The following is a 21,535-nucleotide window of genomic DNA, read 5'->3' on the forward strand; positions in this document are numbered from 1 at the left end:
TTTCCAATAAAACCACCTTGTTGTCTTGAATTCAGCCTTTTTACAAGATTTATCAGATCTAGGTTACTGAATTTTAAGTATTGTAAATCACATTGCAATATTGCAAAATCTTATTCTGAAGCCAGTTCATATTTTCTGCCACTCTTTTCAGAATTATTTCTTGTATTTAAGTACAGAGAAAAATCAAGTACCAAAAAGGCACACAGGACATGTCCTGCTGAAATACTAATACAGGTTTGGGGCTGAGGGGAATAGCCTCACCTCACAGTGAAAAGCTTCATTTCTTAAGCAAAAACAAGGGCACAGGGGAAATGAGAAATCCAATTTTATCATCAGTGTTTAAAGAAATTTAAGAAGGAGAACAAAACTACAGAATTTAGAAATACAAGAGAATGGGGCGTTTCAAATAATTAAATCCTGGCAAACACCTGGAAGAAAAGATGTTATATACTATATAGACAGAGCAACACAGAGAATGATAATGGCACAAAGAGTAAAAGAAAAACATCAAATCAAGTGCTCCCAGCAAGAAAGGCATTTTCAGTGAGACTAATTACAGATCAATAGTGTGGAAAAGCAACAGGCACCCTTTCTTCCCCTTCCTAAACATCTTTAATTCACAATCATTATACTTTCACAACCACAAACTGACACAAAATCCTTGTGATCTGAAAATGAAAATCTGGAAAAAGAAGCCTATGCAGAATTCATCTTTGCAATCTGACACCTTCCAAGTAGCCATGTGCTGAATTGAACATCTGACCAATAAAAAACCTGAGGACTACAGCTCTTAAATCATAACAGAAAACAAACAGTAGCACTAGATGTGTGTAGAGGGCAGCCTTTATTACCAATGCCTCCCCTCAAATGTAAGCTTCATAAGCCATCCAGGCAGGCTACAAGATCTGTGATTTCTGTTTACAACTTGGAAGGAACCTTGAAGTCTTGAAATTTATATAAAGCACAAACTCAAACGGATGTTGGAAAGCAATCCTCTCCAAATATGCCCTCTTGAAAGCTTCCAATTCAAAAAGCATTAATTTCTTAATTCCTGATTAAATATAAAGGAAACCAATCTTTAAGTATGGTACTTAAACCTTAAGAGGATCGTTTCCTCTCTCATTTAAACTATCTGTGCTTGAAGAAACTGACAGAGCAGAAAGTTTTCAAACTTTTATTCCAGCCTCAATTGTTACAATTCACCTGCACATATCTGTTTACTCAGAACAGGGTTAGTCCATGAAAGCACACAATGCAGAATACACAGACATACACACACACACACACACGTGGGTGGATCAGAGAGCAGAGCACTCTCACTGAACAGGAGTACATCTACAGACACAAAAGCAGCGGCCAGCATCTTCTGCCTGGTACATCAGTCATTTGATGTGTTCCTTGACACTAAAGCTAGTGTTTCTTCTTACAAGTACAATGTGGAAAAGTAGTAGAAAAATAACAAGTAACTTATTACATACACCTATGGTCTGCCAATTACAATATTCTGCTCTAGCAGAGCAGATGCCAACACATGAACACATACTCAGTCCTATAAAACAGGAACTTGAAAAAATAATGCATTGACTTAGAGGTATTCAAAACTAAATACCCATAACTAATTGGTAAATAATTCCATATACATTTCTGAGGCATATAATCATATTATCAGGGCACAATGATTGTGATGGCTACAAGCAAAGTGATCTACTCAATGAAAAGATTAGCTGAGTGAAGGGCTTGCTACATGGCATCATCTTCCTACCTGAAGCAAATTAATACTATGCAAGTTCCTATGAGTAACTAAAATTTTAATGGAATAATACAGAATGTTAGCTATTAAAATGAAAAGAAAATTAAGGACACATCACCATGCTTCTCAAACATTAAGGTTACTGAACTATTGTCCCTACCATTATTCACATTCTACATACAATTAATACCCAATCCTTAGCTGAAATACATTATATGATGGATCAAAGCTGGAAAATGATGGATCAAACTCAGGAAGATAACATTTTGGGGCTCCTCTTTAAGGCCAGCTGTGAAAATTCTCAGGAGGTAAAGCCTTTCCATACAAGTCTGGCTTTAAAATTATTTACAGTTGACCCTGACAAACTCCTCTCCTCCAAATCCCTGCCAGTTGTATTACTTCTTGTGCTCTCACAAACGCTGCTAACAAAGTTATATTTGTGGGCATCCTCCTTTCCCTGGCTTAATATAAAAAATTAGAGACACATTTTTAAACTCTTCCAACTGTTAAACACACTCATTGCAAGTAAGTGAGTACTAGGCACATCCAACCTTTTTAACCTCAAGTGTGAACATGGACAATTGGTCTCACTGTAGTTCATTCTGCTGTGCAAAAAGCCACTGCTGTTACACGACTTCTCTGTGTGCAATCACTGGGATGTCCAAAACAGGGCAAAAATAACCTGAGAATGCATTCATCAAACAAATTTTGTAAGAGCAGTCTACATACAACTTTTCTGGGTCATCTTCCTTAAGAGGAACAACTTCCTTAGGAGGAATTCATAGAACAGAGTCACAGAATATCCAGAGTTGGAAGAGACCCCAAGGGATCAAGTCCTACTCCTGGTTCTTCCCAGAACAATCCCAAGAGTTACACCATGTGCCTGAGAACTCTGTCCAGATGCTTCTTGAACTCTGTCAGGTTTGATGCTGTGACCACTTCCATGGGGAACCTGTTTCAGTGTCTGTGCTCTGAGTGAAGAAGCTTTTGCTAATATCCACCCTAAACATTACTTGACACAGCTTCATGCCATTAAGATTACTGCAAATATCTTAATTATCCTGCTTTCAAAAGGAAAAATTTCTTTCAATATTAGTATTATAGACAATAATAAAATTGAAATCCGCCAATTCATATCCTCCCTAATTTCAAAAGAGAATCTGGACCTTCTGGAGAAGTCTCTGACATGCATAACCAACTCCCACTATTTTCTGAAAGTTTTAGTATTTCCAGCATTACTTCAGAGCACAGCATACACCTTTACCATTATCACATGCTTACATGACAGCACATACAAAACATTGCCTTATCACACCACTTCCATGGCAGATCCCCGCTCACAACTTCAAATTAGTGCCTGACTTCCCTATGGTGTAACAACAGGACATGTATCATGATTCCTCAACTTTTACACAGAACTGTCAGCTTCCAGGTAGTTGTCAAACCCCAAAGGTAGAGTCGATACGTCTTCTTAATAGAGGAAGGCCCATCCCAGTGAGAAACCAGAAGCAAAATTTACTCAATCTCATCCCAGACTCAAATAAATTTCACCAACCTGTAACAGAAGTCTATGCCACCACCATCCCTCTGACTTTATAGGGAACACTGCTGCTACAGGTGGGTTCACATCACATGATTAACAACATTCTTCAGGTAGCTGAAGGCGGTGCATGAATTGATCATTACAGAAGCTACTCCTCACGATCTGCCAGATTTCCTAACTTGCATGAATGCTCAGAATAACTTAAATAACAAACAAAACAGAAAACTTTGGTGTAACTGAAGATGGAATATGCAGGAAGTCATCACTATTACTCTTATATGTGAAATTAGGCCCCACTTGTCATGAGCTGCCACATTTTTTCCTCTAAATTCTCTGTCTAAGTATTTCAAACCTTTTTCACACAGGTATATCTGAAGTAAACTACTAAGCTCAGTACCAAACTAAACAGTAAAGTTAAGGTCATGACATGATCTCACAGAAATCTCTTCCAGCTACAAACTGAGGTGTCTGCAGATTTACCTTAGACAAAACGGCAAAAAGCCCTTATTTCTGTGTTCCTCTCCGATCAAACATGCAGGTTCTTGGAAGCCTAATCTACAAGTTCAGAGTATTTAAAATTATGCACTAAAAAAAGATTAGACTGGCATACAAAATTAATGCCTTTGCTATAAGTGAGCAGCAAAGATGCTCAAAGGGGAACACAACATAAACAAAACCCAATACTCTTCCAGTTTATGGGACTCGTGAATCCAAGACTATGCAATAAGAGGTGTCTCTACTCTCCCCATTTACTTCAAAATACTTCCATGTTTCAGTTGTCGTTTTCTAAAAAGAGATCATTAAAGGAGTTAAGTTGTTCTGCCTAAGATTTCAGGACTTCTACAGCTGGGGGTGGGGGGGAAGCACAGATTCTCTTCTGTTAGTAAGCAAAAAACTTTATAGAGTTTCCTAACACCACATCAAAGGGAAAAAAAAACCAAAAAAACAAAAAACCAAAAAAACAAAACCCAAGCCCAGACTGGAAACTAATGATTCAGTCACAGTATCTGCTACGATTTTACTTTCATGTAATTCTGATGGCCCCAACAAGATTCTAAAATACTCAATATCCATGAATCCTGTGTCAGTAATGCAGTGGTTATTTTAAGAACACTTAAGGTACCACATACACACAATTACACACACTTCTATGGATGCACTCACAGAATGCAGTTTAACCTGGAAGAAATGTAATAAAAAAGACTGGAGAACCTTTAGTGAAATTTCCAAATAGAAGTTAACACTGTTCATACACTGAGTCACTACACCTCAGCTACATGCTTACTTTACATATTTTGAATTCATTAGGGCTTAGATGGTAATATGTGGGTCACTTTTTGTACATTCCTTACCAACTTTTTCCCTTGATAAGCCAAAACCAGCTGTTTCAGTAGCAAGAGACCCTGGATATTGTAGCCTCCCAATGCCTGCAGTATGGATTTGGGAGGAGAAAGACATTTTTCTGTCTAGATATGGCTTGTCAGAGATCTGTGCTACCAGTGCCCAAGGCAATTCCATGGAAAGGATGTGATCCTTGAGTGTATCCAAACTGGGTAAATGAAAATTTACCATGTAGTGTTTTGGTAAATTAAGATACATGCTATTAGACAATAGGTTTGAGGTGTTCTGAAGCATTTGAACGAACATTAGCTTATCTTCACTGGGTCTTCCATAGCATTTAGCAAATACTGACAGGTAATGCTGAAGGGGAAAGCAGGGGGAAAATTACATCTAATAATGAAATTTTAACAAATAAGCTTTTCTTAAACATCCTCAAAACCAGGGCAGGAAAGATAATATGACTGTGGATTTAAAGAGATCAAAAGTACAGATTAAACTATTTCAACAGTTTGCTGAAACACCAGGTAACAGAGTATGACAGTATCCAGAAATGATAGTTACACATACAGACTGAATTCCACCCGCTGTGCAAGCTGTCAGTTACACCATGACACATATACAAAGGAAAGCAGTAAGAACTGAATGAACAGCTGTACAGATTATAATTTTGGACTCTGGGTGCTTAATTCTTCTATCTGTAACTAGCAACACTAACTAAAATTAGAAATCAAGCTTTAAATTTAAACTGTGATCCACAAGAGAACAACTCCATGTAGTGCATCACTGCATCACTGTCAGAAATCTAGTAGGGCAAGCAAGCAGCTACTCCAGAGCTAAGGTGAGGACAACAATTCATCACCACACACCACACAGGATGCCAGTCAGAAGAGGGAGTTAGGAATAATTCAGTAAGGCAACCGCACTCTCTCTCCTGCCTCAACACCAGGTGTCAGAGACACTGGCATCTTAAAAACTTCACATGAGGGAGAAAGTGCATTTAACCTATACAAACTTGAACACACAGAAGACAAAAATCAAAACTAATATCCAAAACCTTAGCAGACCAAACTACTATCAGAATTTACATGAGGACAACAAACTCACTCAAAGAAAAAGTCAAACAACCCCCTTCCACAACCCCAGGGCTGTTATTAACTCTGGAAATGTCACCAACACAGACAAATTATGAGGTAATTAATTTCTGAGATCTAAGGGACTTAATTAAATTAAAAGTATCTCTGCTCACACTAATCTTTGCTAGGGCACTGCTTCAACTAAGAAATTTTAACTTCCCAACATTTTAAAATGCCTTCTAATGCTGATATGATGTCCTTCAAACACATGGCTTTGTTCCTTTTTCAAACTCCCTTGAAAAAAACAAAAACCCAACTATACGCAAAGTCATTTACCATAACGTTATATTTTATAAATTATCCACAAAGTCACAACACCCCATTCCCTCCCAGCCTCCAAACTTCTATTGTTTAAGAGAATCTAGAGGCTAGGGATGTAGAGCGTGTTTTTTCTACTTTCCGTTTAAAAAATGCAAGGAAAACAAGTGTAGTTTCCCTTGGTTTGGTCGGAGGCCATCAAAACTAGGCTGCCTGTAGAGCATGCTTTCTTTCTGAAGTGTCACTGAACATGTTAAAAAAGCTTCAGTCTGTCATTTTTTTCCACTTTTTATCCTGCTTAACTAAAGTTACCTCTGCTCTGCTTTCTCAGCTGTCTCTTTTCAGTCTAGAATCTGAATTTCTAGTTTAAAAAAAGGTAACACCCTCCTCAGAAATAGTAAACCACAGAATACACAAAGCAACACCTTTTAAAAAGTCCTTTCTAAACGATAACTAATCCACCTACTTGTTTATTCACAGTTATCAACAGTCTTGATAGCCAAATCTGCTTTACTGTATTACTAACAGTGTTCTGTTGTCTGGTTCTCAAAATTACAGCATTGAGGATCTGTTTTGCTCAAAACCAGCATTTTGAAATAATATAGGGGATGTTTAGTGTTGCATAAGAAGATGCATTACATTCTGAAGGTTTTTTTTTTAGATGTATATGATACTTTTTAGTTTGTTAGGTGCAGCGATAGACTTGTCAACAGCCACAATGTGTTTACCTCAGAAACCTGGCAGCTAAACCAACTGTCAGAACACAGGATGAGCTGGTAACCTCCAGTACCACTGTCTGCATGTCAAAGAGGTTTTTTATTAGTCCTTTCCTCCTAACAAAACCACTGACTGAAGCCAAGCCATGGCCGAGCAAGGCAGACTCTACAGAATTAACACCACTTAAGGCCCTTAGCTGTCACTTCCTTTAAAAGGGTTACTATATCCCCGGATCAACTGCATATTTTACAACTCCCAGAGACTCAGCAAGGTTGTTTTTCCTTCAGAAGACTCCTAGAGAGTATAATTTCTGAACTGAAGTTTCCAGTTGTAATAAGGAAGATGTACTATTTTCACTATTTACTTCTTTGTAGGAACATGATGGAAGAAAGATAAGATGAAAGGGAAGCAAAATAAGATTCCTTTTTGTGCATCAAAACAGTAATTAGTCATTTAAATATCTTGTGACTCGATGCCTGAATATTAAATATCTTTGATTGCATTTTTCCCTAGGGAAAGTTATTTAGTCAAGAGGAGAACTCTTAGCTCCAAATATCTGTTCATTTAAAATTACATTTATGCAAAACTCAAACCAATGTTAGAATTCTATTTATAAAAAGTTATAAATGCTAATTCATACTAGTTTAAGACACCCTCTCCTCCAAAATCTTATGGACACTTTGCCATCTGTTTGTAATAAAACATCTATAATTTCTGATATCATTAGGGAAAAAAATCTTCCAATTCAAGTCCTCAGCTACCTAACACAAACTATCAACTTTCCAAAATCCTGCACGGCCTGAAGTCTGGGAAACAGAATACAGTAGGGTATTAAACCTATGAGGTTTGCCCCAACTTAAGTCAGAGAATTGGGCTCTCTGTTGTCAACACTAATATAAACTGAAGAGAACACTTTTTAGGGCAACAAGAGGGAAGGAAGGAAATTTATTAAGTCTGCAGAAACAAAAAGGAACAAGAGTTTAATAGCAACTATTTTATGCATGAAGGTCCAAAAAAGATTCAGAAGGACACCTGTGCTTGCTGATGGCAAACGAATTTCTTTGGGGGGCGGTGTGTGTTTGTGTGTGTACACACACATTCAAAACAAATACAGGAGCAAACTCCAGCTGTGGGAAGTGTCTACTTACTCCTAGAGCTAACCCTCAAAGCTAAATTTAGGAAATAAAAGCATGACATTAACCACAAAAACAAGTCTTATAATAAATGTTTAAAATTTCTTCCTTGCCCATGACTACTTAGGTAGGATATATATGTCTGGGTTTAGGGAGACGATACAGACAGCCCATGTAATTTTCTAGCCTGAACACTTGTAACTGCCAGGCAAACAGTAAAAGAGAAAGACAGCAACCTGACATTTCTACAAACAAATGCATGCATGCAGTCTCACTCTCTTGAACTGAGAGATAAACTCAGCAAGTGTCACAGCAAACAATAAAATCTAATATTCTGGTACAAGAGGAAATAAAAGGTGCTTTCTCTCATATTCAGAATCTACAGGTATCAATTCAGAATATATCGACTGTGCCCAAAAGAAACACAAGCATCCTAAGCACTGCTACCTACCAGCTAAACACTCCTCAATCAACACCATGCTAAAGTTTTAAGCATCTTCACAAAAATAAACACCACCAAAACAACCCGATAAAACCCAATCTACCAGTTAGAAAAATAAAGAAAAAAATCCCACAAAACCTCTACACTTCACAATATACATTTTAGCAGATGTGTAAAGCAACTTATAACTTGCAGAAGACCTGGAAATACCAAATTATGTTAAAATAGTAAGGAGTTATGTTAAAAAAAGCCGTTTACAGAGTGGTTACCCTATGGACAGCAACATGCAAAATGCATTACTCTCTAGAAACCTTTCTGCCTGAATACATTTCATAAAAATTCACTGAGTCCATTATCTAAGAGCAATAGGGCCACAAAGAGGAAACTCCATTTAAAGAGGATACCTCTCCTAAAACAAATGTAACTCCAAGTTTGCTACATCTAGAACTAGGAACTACAAACTTTACAGTCTGTCACCTTCAAAGGACAATGGAAGTCTGACAACTAGAAAAACTCAGGACCATGAAACACTAACAGAATCACTGAACATTCTGAGTTGGAAAGAACAAGGATCATCGAGTCCAACTCTTCAGTGAATGGTCCATATGTGGATGGATCCCACAACCTCGGCGCTATCAGCACGCTGCTCTAACCAACCCAGCTAGTGTCACCTTTGTTCTTAGCACCAAATTTCAAAACCTGCTTACATAACTGTATTTCTGCAGTACTTCCCTATTTGCTGTGCCCAACGCACAGATGGGGAAAACTGATTATACTACGGAAATAATTAAAGATTTACAACACTGCAAATAACGCACTTCAGAGCAGAGTCTTCAACAATAACAGTTACCAAGTGTTTTACCTTCTGCAAAACCAGCTACTGATTGTTTGACCTATCTTGGAAAGTGCTGAGTGAATGATTAAATGACCCTGAAGTTCAAAATGGTTTAAAGTTTCATCCTCCACTGAGACAGCAAAACCGAGCAGGAAGTGATAGACTTTTAGTCTCCAACACGGATTTCCTTACTCTGAGCAGAGCTTCAGAACTGACTTTCGTGGGGACCGTCACACCTTTACTTACACCGCGCCTGTCTGATGGCACTTGTAGAGTTCTAAAATAAACCTAAACATAAATCCTTCCACTTCCTATTTCAAGGGAAAAGGAAAAGGCACGGGCCCCACCGGGCCCCGCTCCCTAGGGCGGTCGGGCCCGCGCGCGCTCCCGCCGCCGCGCGCCCCCCGCGGCGCCGTCCGGCTCGGCAGCGCCCCCCGGCGGGGGAGCGCGCGCACGGCGCCGCCGCCGGGCCCCGTCTGCTCCTCGCGGCTGCCGCACCAGGCCCGGCCCAAGGACCGAGACACAAAATGGCGGCCGCCCCGCTGTGTCACGTGACCCCCTTTGTGCCTTTCGGGGCCCCGCGGAGGGGCCGCCGGCGGCCGCGGGGCACGAGCGGGGGGCGAAGGGGCCGTGAAGGAGCTCCGGGGGAGGGCGCGGTGAGGGACGCCCGGGCTCGGCGCTTTCCCGCCCCGGGTGTCCCCCCCTCCCGGCGGGCGGGGAGAGTGGGGAGAAGATGGCGGCCATTTTGTGCTTGCGCAGAGGCGAAGGTGGGGGCCCGGGTGCGGGGGGGATGGTGGGACCCGGCCGGGGGGGGGGGGGGGGGGGGGTCTCACGTACCGACTCCTCTTCCTTCTCCATGCCCGTGGGCATCTGCGGCACGGCCCGGTTAATGGAGGCATATTCGGCCAAGTCAGGCAGGTCCTCGCAGCGGAAGACGGGCAGCGGCTTGGACGCGTCCAGCGCCCGGGCCCGGAACGACAGTTTGCTCATGTTAGGCGGCGATGGCGGCTCCGGCTGGGAAGGGGGGGGCGACAGCAAGCGCGCTCCGAGCTGAGAGCCGGACCCCGCCGAGCGATCTCATGGAGGGACCGGGGCTCCCCCGGCGGGGCGGGGCGCACTCCGACACGGGGCCCGGCGGCGCCCGCTGGCGCGGCTGGGCTGGGCGCTGGCTCCGCTCCTCCGCCGCTCCGGTTCCGCTCAATACGCCACGGCCAACATGGCGGACATTAAACCTCGACTGGCCGCCTCTTTCAGCCAACCCCAGCGCCACAGCCATTCCCACACTGCATCGCGCAGGGCGCGGGCACGGCGCCGCCCGGGGGGAGCGCGCGCGGCGCGGGCACGGCGGCGCGGGCTCGGGAGCGCGGGACGCTGCGAGCGGCCCGAGCGGGCTCGGGAGCGCGGGAAGGCTCGGAGCCGCCGGAGCCAGATCGGAGCGCCGGGATCAGGGGCGCAGTCGGGAGCAAAGGGAGTTTTAATCAGCGTGTGCGGCACCGCTCCGCCCTCCGGCCGCCGAGCTGTGCCGCGGAGCCGCGCTCCGTTCCTGCCGGAGTGAGGAAGTTGGGGCAGCCCCCAGCCCCTCAGCCCGGGGGGAACCTCCCCTGCCGCCGCGCCTGACCATGACAGCTCTGGGAAACCTGGGCGAGAGGGGCGGGGAGGTGCCGGCCCCGACCTTTCCGGCCTCTCGGGGGCCAGACCGCGGGACAGCGGTGCCGGCCTCTGAATTCACCCCGGCACGGGAGGGCTGCGGTGCCCCCAGCCGCGGCCGGAGCGGCGCCCCGCGAATGGAGGGGGTCCGACCGCGGGGCCGCCCCGGGAGCGCCGCTCGCCTCAGGGCCCGGCCGCGGCCCCGCAGCCGTCCGCCGGGCGCTGTCCCTCTCCGCGTCGCCGAACCGGGTTCGCGTCCGTGCTAAATAAAGGGGAAGCGCGGGCACCTGCCCGAAAACGGTGAAGAACCGTAAGAACCGGGCGCCTCCACACTCCACAACGGCATTTCCACCCCGTTTCTCTGAGGTTTTCAGAAACTTAGTCCGGCAGCATAGTGCAGACACGTGAACTGGTTTAAGCCTTGCGTGGACTTAAGTTATTATCAGTGACCCGCTCAAGCGAGCTCACCCCAGGCAATGGGTAGAACCCACTTGAGCGTGTCTGATTAGGGAAGCTCGTTTACATCTCAATGAGTCGATTAAAGTGATGCACTATTCGGCTCTAAGCAAGAGATCGGAAATGCCGAGTTAGCCCCGTCGCGGTGCTCTCTGCACAAGCCGCCCCAGGGCATCCCAGCGCGGCCACAGGAGCGTCAAACTCCGCTCCGGCCAGGCCAGGGCTGCAGCCGGCGAGCGAAAGAGCTCTGCCTGCTCGTGTGTGTTCTCGCGCCCGGTTATATGTAATTCTAGCTCTGTAGTCAAAGCCATCTTATCGAAGTTATGCTTAGTGTCATGTAAAATGAGAGATAGTTGTGTGTTGACTGAATTTCAGCGTCTCTCCACTTTTAATGTAAATACTGTAGTTTTTACTGTCACACGAGACTCGGTGGACAGAACTTTGCTCTTTATCACATACTACTCTTGGGAAAGAACTTTCAGAAATATGGCATAGCTATAGAAAAAAAAAAGAAAAATCCTCTTTTGCTTATCAGTTTTAGAAATCTCTATAATAGAAGCAAAAGCCATTTTTAAAATCGCACCACCATAATAATAATAATAATAATAATAATAATAATAATAATAATAATAATAATAATACCACCACTCTCCTCAACCTTAAGCCACTACTAGACACTAGATGAAATATTTCTAGATGCAGTTGTTAACAGAATATTCAAGCCAACTATTTGCATGACTGTTTGGGAAACCAAAACCCACTAGGTTTCCCAAGCTGCTTAAACTGCAACTCATTTTTCTTCATAACTTCTCTGGGATGCTAAATTCTACCTGTTCTACAAATGGGTAATGCAGTGGAAGACAGCTGCTAGGGAGAATGAAACTATTTTTTTTAAGGGAGGCTTGTTTGTTGTTATTTTTTTAAGGAGAGTGGCATGAACTAAGTACCATTGTTTTCATTTGTATTTCAGTAGTTACATCAGAATCAAATGCTTAAGCATGCCTATTGCTTTTTACTCTAATTTTAAAGCTTAAAACACATACTAGTTAGAAATACAATCCTAAAATAAATTGCCCATAAAACATCTACACCCTTTTCCACAAATACTAATAATTTAGTTTATCCAATTAGCAGACAGATAAGGTGATGGAAAAAAAAGAACAAAAAATCACAATCAATATGCCATCATAGATTAGCTTTGACTTTAAAAAGTAAATGAAAATTAAACACCTGGCAGCTAAGCAAAAAAAAAAAGACCATTAAGTATAACTCTCCACTTATACTGATAAAAGGAAAACAATACATAATGAAAACCAAAGTACTGAAAATATCCTGAACTATAAAGGAAGAATAATCAAATTCAAATTTATCCTTAATTGACCTTTGCATTTCTAACCCTGCCACAGGCTTGAGAAAAGTGCAGAGCAAGCAGAATGGACAATAACGTTTGGATACAGAGGACAGTGCATTAAGAAAAAGTTTTGGCCTGAAACACTTGGATTCATCAGCTTTTAATGTTTTGCCAATAAAAGAGATTGTGTTAAAATATTTTGTAGCAGAACATGATTGGCCCTCAAAATTAATTTGCTAGTAAGATGGAAAGTGTGATAATTTAAAATAATGTGACATCAGCCCTGATGTCTGTTCAGTAAGAGATAGTGACAGGAAAAGGTATGGAACATAACCAGACTGATATTTCCATTTTATCTTCCTTTCAGTCAGAAAATGCAGATATCTTTTAGGGTTTTTTTCAATTTTGTAGCTTTTACCAAAATGCACAGTTTACATCTGTAGACATCAGTGCTGCACTGTGACAGTAGCTAATGCAGAATTGGTGTGTTTTGTACAGTGACCAAGATACTCTTTGCAAGCTCTCAGTAGATCAGTTAAGTATAAATCAATTTGTTGAACCTAAGTGCTATGTGTCTGTTTAAAAAACCTTACAGTTTTAAGGTAAAGTAACTGAAGTATAATGAAAAGACATTTAGAACTGCTATCATTATTGCTTTTTAAACTGCTGAAAGAATTTGGGGCATTTCTTTAAGGCTTTATCTTTTTATGATCACAATTAAAAGGACAAGCTTAACTAAAATGAAAACACTTTGTGTATCATCCGTGCAGCTGGCAAATTTAACCATTTCAAAATACATTCAAAAGTATTGAATTCAGGCTGAGCATTATGAACTTGATCCATGCATCTCCAGACAGGGAGGTAGGGATCTCTTGTGCTCTCAACTAACTCGGCTTTGTGAAGCCCAAAAATGTAACTTCTATTTTGGTTTGCAAGTCCTGTGTACTTTGACAAGTTTTTAGAAATTTTGGTACTTAGTTTTATGGCTTAATACCTCTCTGGGTTCAAGAAGGACTTCCAGACATTTATTTAAGCATGAATTGTAGCCTTTGGCACATGGAGTTAATATTGCCTCCTATTCTAGCAGTCACTAATCATCACAAAAGTACTACACGTGACGTGCATATAGGTTAAACCATGTCACTTTTGTTGCCTTTTGGCCTCAAGCATTTTGAATTTTAAGGATATAAAATTCTAGGAGACAGTTGTTCAACTTGAAAAAAAGAAAAAGGTTTTAATTTTTTTTTTTAATTAGTGTTTGTTTGCATTTTGTATTACACTAAACTATACACTGACTTTTGTATCCATAAATATTTGCATTTTTTTTTTCACTCTGTGACTACCTCACACCCTGTTTGTAATTACTTTTCATTTACTTATACAGCAATTTTGTTGAGCTAGGGTTTTTTAATGCTTTTTTTTTTAATATTCAGAAGTTGAGTCCAGCATCCTCATGAAAACTAAGCTCATCCTCAAACAGATAAGCCATGGAGCCATATCCAAAAGAGAAGGAAAAGCCACTGGCCAGCAACTCTCCTACTGAGAAGAGACAAAGCTATGAGAGGAACAGCAAAAGCTGTTGCCAGATTTCTAGTTTACTAGTGACAGCTAAACTCTTAGAGGTGGTGGAGACAGTTGTCCATAGGAGGACTAAAAAGACTTCAAAAGGAATTAATGACTTAATTAATGATTTAGGATTATTATTTTACAGACTCATCATTGTCCCAACCTCACCTGGACAGATAAGCAAGAAAATGGTAAAATGGGCTCTATCTGAAAATACAAAGGATTTGATAGAGTTTTTTTAGTACTGCCAGAAAAGAATCAGTTTTCTTTATATAACTTGTTTTGGAGACTTAAGTTTTTATGTATTTAGGGAAAACACGTTACAGTGGAAGCAGTTATTCTCTTAGATACAGTAGTGGTAAAAAGACCACAGTGGTGGTAAAAAGAAATTATGCTGAGACTCTTCTGTCTTGAAGTACATCTTTCCCTGTTTAAGTTTTAATGGATCCAGAACAGGTGTCCTAGGAATTGTAAGGGTTAAAAGTGACTTATAATTTTCTCCTTCATGTTTTCATTTTTTAACACATATCCCCTCTAAAATTCTATGCTAGATACACCTTGAATTCCTGATTTAGTCATCTTTACTAGCAAGTAATTTCACAAATTAGTTGTTTAGGATTAAATAGTAAGATAAAAGGAAACCAAACAAAATCCAAAAGTGTTTGATTTTATGCTCTGGGTTTTTGATTTTTTTTAAAAATCTTTATCCAAAACATTTTGTATTCTGACATAAAAACAATAATAATACTAAAATAGCAATTCTTTTGGTAAACACAATTTGAGCCAGGTGGGCTGGTTACCGCCTCTGACTTAGGCATGGACTTCTGCAAACACCAGATTATAACACATGAATAATCTCTGAGTCAAGTAAATTTAATCACATGATCCTGTATTATTTCTAGTAGAAGAGCCAGCAGAAGGGCAAAAACATTATGCTTTGCTTGCAAAAAAATGCTAACACAAACAACAAAAAACCCCAGCAAATAGACAAAAAAGCAAGCAAAACCACAACCAAATTAAAAAAAAAACCAAAACAAACAACAACCAACCAAGTATAAAAGCCTTACATTCTCCTGCCAACACAATTTCTAGTTCATCAATCAGAGCTAAGGATGTCTAACTTTAATATTCTGCATAAGGTGGAAGGCTAAAAAAAGGCAAACAGAAGTAGAGAAATTATAACTGTACACGGGTCTGCACACTGTCCCAAATCCTCCAATTGACTATTAAGCTAAAACAAAAACAAACAAACAAACAAAAAAAAAACCCAATACACACACCTAGCACCACTACATAAACCTCAACTGCCAGTGCTCACACTCCAGCCTGGGATAAAAGGGTAAATTTGGGACAGGCTCTGTGCCTTTGCGTGACTTCTGAAACTTTACTTCTACCCTGGTAGTTGCCTGGCTCTATGTAAATGCAAATAAACTAGCAAATTCAGTTCAATAGTAAGACCTGAATGTCTTACTATTACATGCTCTAACTTTTTAGATTTTTACCTTACACTTCCAAGATAGAAATCCTGTCTTGAAAGTCAAGTTATGGAAAATCATTTCAAGTGCTTCAGGACTTCTGGTAAGTATGATCAAGTATTTTCAAATTTCAAAATTATGTTGCTGATGTTAAATAATGTGGAGTTAAGTTAATGTGGTGTTACTATATAACTTTATATCTAAGTATATAACTTAATATAACTATAACAAAGACAAATGCTTAATTTGCAGTTCCTGAATCAGAATGAAAGTAGGTTATCTCCTTCCCTCACACAACTGAGGAAAACAGTGACTTAGACAGAGATAGGAATTAGCTTAGCTTCAGAAATCTTTTGGTGCAGGAAAGTATGTTTGCATCTAAGAATGAGGAGGCAGTTCCTAATATATATATTTAGATGGGGTTTTTTTAATTTTAAATTAATGCAAATGTGTTATTAAGTACCTTATACAGGCTATACCATCTTTAATTAACATAAATACATCTCTCTAAAGAAAAGAAAAAAATACAAATAGCTCAGCTTTTGGATTTCCAAAGCTTGTTATTAGCTTGCAAGAACACAAATGTTCTTCCAATTTTAGAAGTGGATTTTTTACACACTAATTTGATTTATACTAAATTAAGCATTAAGTGAATGTTATAAAAATATTGCTTGTCTTCTGGGATACAAATAATCATGATCATATTTATAACCCAATGTTTATTTATAAAGTTAAGAAAGCATAAATTAATAATGCTGCATTAGTGGCAAAAAAGACCTAATGAATTAAGTTTGACTGTAAATATCCAGCAGAGGAGGCTAGTTCTAAATAGAAAACTGATCAGAAGAGAATGTTTCGAGATATCCTTATCTATATATCTTTAAATGATAGCAGATGCTTAAAAATTTAAAACTCTGATAGGGTTAACCTGAAGAAATATAATTTCTGAGGTTTTTCAACATTTAGAGAATACAAACAACTTGTGGGAGATGGACAGATGTTGAGAGGGAAGTGTTTTGGTCTAGATGCAAACATGAAGTTGCTGTGAGAAGAAAAAATAGAGAAATCACATTACATTATTTTCTCTGTCACTAATGTAGGTGGGATAATAGAAACCAGAGGTGCTGTGATATCCCTGGCATTTTCTTCTCAGCTCCCCAGTGAAATCCCCAAATCTGCTGTTAAGGCAATCTGAGAAGCAGAACCAAAATGGAAGGTGGTTTTCTCAAATCATTCAGGTTACAAGCAGGTAAGACTTGAACACCCTCATCCATCTCCAACAAGGGCACTCAGTTCCCATTCTCTTTTTGTGCAATATGTCAGTTTTATGGCTGTTCTGACATTCTGCTCCTCTGACCAAGAGAACACAACAGACCCCTGTCATTAACACTGGGGTTAATGTGCACCAGCCTGCCACTGGTCACACTTGCCAAGTCTGCTGAGCTTTTGACTTATAAGCAACTCAAGAAGGGAGTTAGCATAGAGAGACAACCTAATTAAAAAAAATATTATGGGAGAATATGAAAGATGGGAAGGAAAACAGTTTCTCACATTAAAGTAGCTCATCTGGAGGTCTGATTGACTAGATCTTCCAAATCCCACAGATTGCCATAACACCCAATTTTTAACTTGGAAATTGATTCAGAGATGACAAAAGAAAGCAGAATACTTTCTTATGGAATCTTCATTCATTATGTGCTTATAGATGGATATGGGCTAAACAGAAAGTGTCTATGCAGAGTTATCTGATGTATGTTTTTCCCCCCTCTGTTATCCAGCATGGTTTCTCCTTAAGATGCAGATTGCAGCACTTTTCTTGAATTGTGAATATACAAGCACTTTGGCTAAAGACATCAAGAAGTTCTGCCTTGTGTGGATACCTTTAAGACCATCAGAAATAACACAGCTGCTCTGAATTATAACCTTTTAAATTGAATTTTAAATTTTCTTGAGAAAAAAATATCTTTTGACTAAATCCAGCCAGAAAACATGCCCTATCTACCCCGGGTGTTAGAGATGAAAAACTGTCAGGTGAAAGGACCCTTTCAAGAAGTTATCCTTTTAGTGATCAGGTTATGGCAGCACCAAGATTCTTTAGTAAATAGAAAGGGATGCCTTGAAATCCTCAGATCTGAGTCACCTGATTTTTAAGTCTGTTTGAACAAACAGGGAAAACTCAGTCTTATTTTTATTAATGAATATTCCAGATGCATGCCCCTGTGAGGCCAAAGATCTTACCTCCATTTAGTCATTTTCTCAAGGCTCTGAAGGAGAGTGAGGACTAAGAGCTAACTTTTCATTACCTAAATCATGCACAGGTCAGAATCAGCAAACTCAGGGGCATGGGATATCTCTGATTAAGTGAGGGCATTCATATTTGAACAGGAGGCAGATGGAGACCTGATCAAGATAGTTAAATTTAAGATACAGTTCTTATCACAGCAGACATCCAAAATTTGGTTCTGTTTGTTTGCTTGTTGTTTTTGCTGTTGTTGGAGTCCTTTTGTCATTTTTTAAAGTTATGATTTACTTGATCTCTTTCTTTCCACTGAGGATTACAGATTTAACAATACTTGTCTAAAGGCAAGTGAAAGAAAGAAATTCTATATGAATGTATACAATACAGGGATTCTGAGTGACTCAGAAGCCCAACTTACTGTAAATCCAGGGAAATGCGAGTTAACACCACCTTAGAGGCCCATTTCCCAGATCTCTAACCCAAGGAAAAACCAAAACGAAGCATGACAAAAGGAAGACTGCCCTGGGAAGAACAAATCTGCTCACTGTTCCCTGGAATTCCTACATTTTACATTTAAACATTATTGACTAAAATCTATGAGGCAGTCCTGGGAGCGGGGATGAGATCGAGCCCCACCTTTTCTCTCTTCCTCTGGAAATCCCAGTGCTCAGTGCATTGTAAAATCTAACTCATCCTTTTCCTATTCCCTAGAAATAGTGATCCAGGTTCTGCTCAACAACATAAGATGACGAGTCAGCATCCACCATTTTCAGTCATTTGCTCCTAGCTGGAATTCCCATGGACGACATTTAGAGCTCTTGCTATTTTTACTGGTGCTCAAAGCAATAGACATTGCATCTGTAACTACTGTTTTCTGTTGTATGGTGTTGGTTGGCTCTGAGAAACTTTCCATTCACCATCCAGGAGCTCCACAACAGCATCCCAACTTGCTGCACAAGTAGTGAAGACTAGGACCCATATGTTATTTGGCAATTCCCATCTCTGTTGTTTATACTGGGAGAAAAGCAGAGAATAATTTTTAGCAAATGTACTGACTTTTTAAGCACTGCAATACCTTCTGACCACCAATTTCAGGCTCTAGCTACTATTCATAGAGAACTGATGAACAAACCTTCCTATTAAGGAAGTTTATAGTATTGGTATTATCTTGCTCCTGGATAGTCCAGTGGTAACACAATTAACTGGAGATGTGATTTAGTAAAGGGTTTAAAGAAGCCCACAGGACCTGAAGCCACTGGTGTGCGGTCACATCTGTCCAAGGCATATTTTGTTGCTTACAACAGCCACACAGGAGTTATATTTCAAAGCACTGACATTCCCCCACCCTGTATATTTACTAAAGAATTTAAAATCTTGTCTCTTCACTGCAACATGAATTAACTGTGTGTGCTATTTGCTAAGAGAGGAAAAAGATGAAGAATGCTAAAAGGTGGAAGGATGTGCTAGCTACAGCAATTCATCTGGCGTATAGGATTTAGAGCAGATAATTTTGTAACACTGAAAGGTCATGCAAATATCAGTCTGGAAGAGATGTGGAGAGACCTAACTTTGTAGAAGATGAATCTGAAGCAGGCATGTAATATATTGTCCTTTGTTCACCGCTGGGAAAAAGGTGATCCTTGAAGCAAGTTTTAAACTAATTATTCATTGCTACAAGTTGATGCTGACAAGTAGGATGTGGAGAAGAACAGCTAGCAAAGTTATGAAATAAGAAAGGTGAGAAACAAGATTATGTCACAAGGTGTCCAACGTAGAGATAGCCCTTTTGAAACCTTGTTGGATCAAGGACACAATGAATACTTTAGAGCCCTCAAAAGATAACAGACAGGAGTCCCAGGCACCAAGGTATGATATCAGCACAGGAAACTGGGGAGCGCAACATAGGAGTCAATGAAGCAGGGGGTGTGGCTTTTGTTTGAGCTGAGCCCCAAACAACATTTTTCTACACCACCAACCCACTTCTGAGGAGCTGTTTGCACAGTATTTTGGTTAACTTTGGAAGCTGGTTGTATCTGCCTGGGATCTGCACATCTTGAATTAACTACTATTGACCATTTTAGACAGCCATTTTTACTGTGACTCTTACTTCAGTACATAATACTAGTAATATTAGTGAGAGGAATCTCACCAAGGCACAAAGAACATTTTGGTCAGTCAGGATGAATTATGCTCTTGAAAAAGATTAGTTTATAGTACAATCCCATACTTCAGATAGTTTTAAGCCAAGAGACTCAAATATCTTTCAAAGGTGTCTGGACTCTGTATAGACTTCCTAGGTAAAAGGGAAACTGTGTTAGGAAAAATGGAGGTATATGTAATGGAGAAAATTAAGAAACCCACCCATAAAAAAAAAGTTCTTATGCTTTAGGTCCTGGAATTCCTGGTATTTCAGAAGGAGTAAGTGGGGAAAACACAATAAAGATTGAACCACCCCACAGAAATTACTCTTCCAGGCATTTCTGCAGAAGATGCAGAAGGTAAATTAGTTGCTAGCTTTGAGAGGATGCAGAGTCTTAAACACTTCTTACTCCTTATTGGCACCACAATGGCTCAAAAAGAAAGGAGGAGATAAGTGTGAGAACCACTGAATTGCAGAAGATCAGCACTTCACTCTTCTCACCTTATGATTTGATGGGAGTAAAACCAGACACTTTCATCAGATGCAGCTTCAAAGTTGCAAAACCACAACCAAAGTCAAAGAGTAGCCTCAGTTGAATGGGAGAGAGGGGAGAAAGTGTGAAGCAAGTTTCCATTCAGATTTCATGTTCTTGCTGACTTCACTGAGCTTGAAGTGACTCTGAGCAGCAAGATCACAACAATCAGTTCATGGCCTGCATACACAGGATGCAGCCACAAGAAATCATCACTTTCATGGTGCAGGATGGTAAAAGCATTAAAATACCTTCAATGAGCACCTCAGTTTATAACTTGCTCAGTACTGTCATCCATGGATGAGCACACTGTCTAAGTGATGTCAAAAAGGAAAAGTTGCATCAGAATTAAACAACCCAGTGATTCTCTAAGATTGATAATTATTGTAATAAACTCAACAACTGGCACTACTTCTATTGTATTCTATAAACTGTGCCCAAAATGCCAACCTTATGTCCTAGTGATCAGGTCTCAGATGTGGAAATGGAGGATGGCCAAAATCCACACTTTCTAAGAGGGTTTATGTCTTGATATTTTTCCTCAAGTCTAAGAGTTGTACCAAGACACCAAAGAAGTAATGGTCATACTGCACTGTCATAGGCCACCAGGTCTCTGCTCCGGCCAAGAATCCATAGAAGTAGATCTTGCCTGACAGAGCAGAGATGATAAAAGCTGGCTGCTCTCTTGGATATACGTTTGCTACTGGTAGGAGGTTGCAAAATGTATTTTACCTAAGACTGAAGCAAAATTTACCTTCTTTTAAAAAAGGATAATGAATAAGAGACCATTACAGAGATCTACTGAAGTTGTATATCAGTTTCCATAAAACTAATTAACTTAATGAGCAAACTCTTTGAACCAATATTTGAATGCATTATTGACGATTTAAACATTCGCAAGAAGTTTAGAGACTGTTTCAAACTGCCTAGTATTTGTCAAATTTATTCTTTGAAAATACTGAAGACATTGAAATGTA

At 40.2% G+C, this 21,535-nt stretch overlaps 1 protein-coding gene across 8 annotated transcripts in view; it reads right to left on the reverse strand.

Moving 5' to 3' along the window:
- Positions 1-21,535, reverse strand: part of EPC1 (enhancer of polycomb homolog 1) — a 64,132-nt gene that overhangs the window by 39,782 nt on the left and 2,815 nt on the right. For 6 of the 8 annotated variants that reach the window (XR_014616591.1, XM_084217386.1, XM_084217384.1 and 3 more), the window contains exon 1: positions 9,990-10,688. The exons of the other annotated variants lie outside the window; for them this stretch is intronic. Coding sequence is in view for 5 of the 6 variants with exons in the window: in XM_084217386.1 (XP_084073512.1) it covers positions 9,990-10,142 (153 nt within the window). In the remaining variant the exon portion in view is untranslated. Of the gene's footprint in view, positions 1-9,989; positions 10,689-21,535 lie in introns of those variants that run through there. 8 annotated transcript variants of the gene reach the window in all.

The sequence above is a fragment of the Fringilla coelebs genome, assembly GCF_963513975.1.
Source record: "Fringilla coelebs genome assembly, chromosome: 1".
Lineage (NCBI taxonomy): Eukaryota > Metazoa > Chordata > Aves > Passeriformes > Fringillidae > Fringilla > Fringilla coelebs.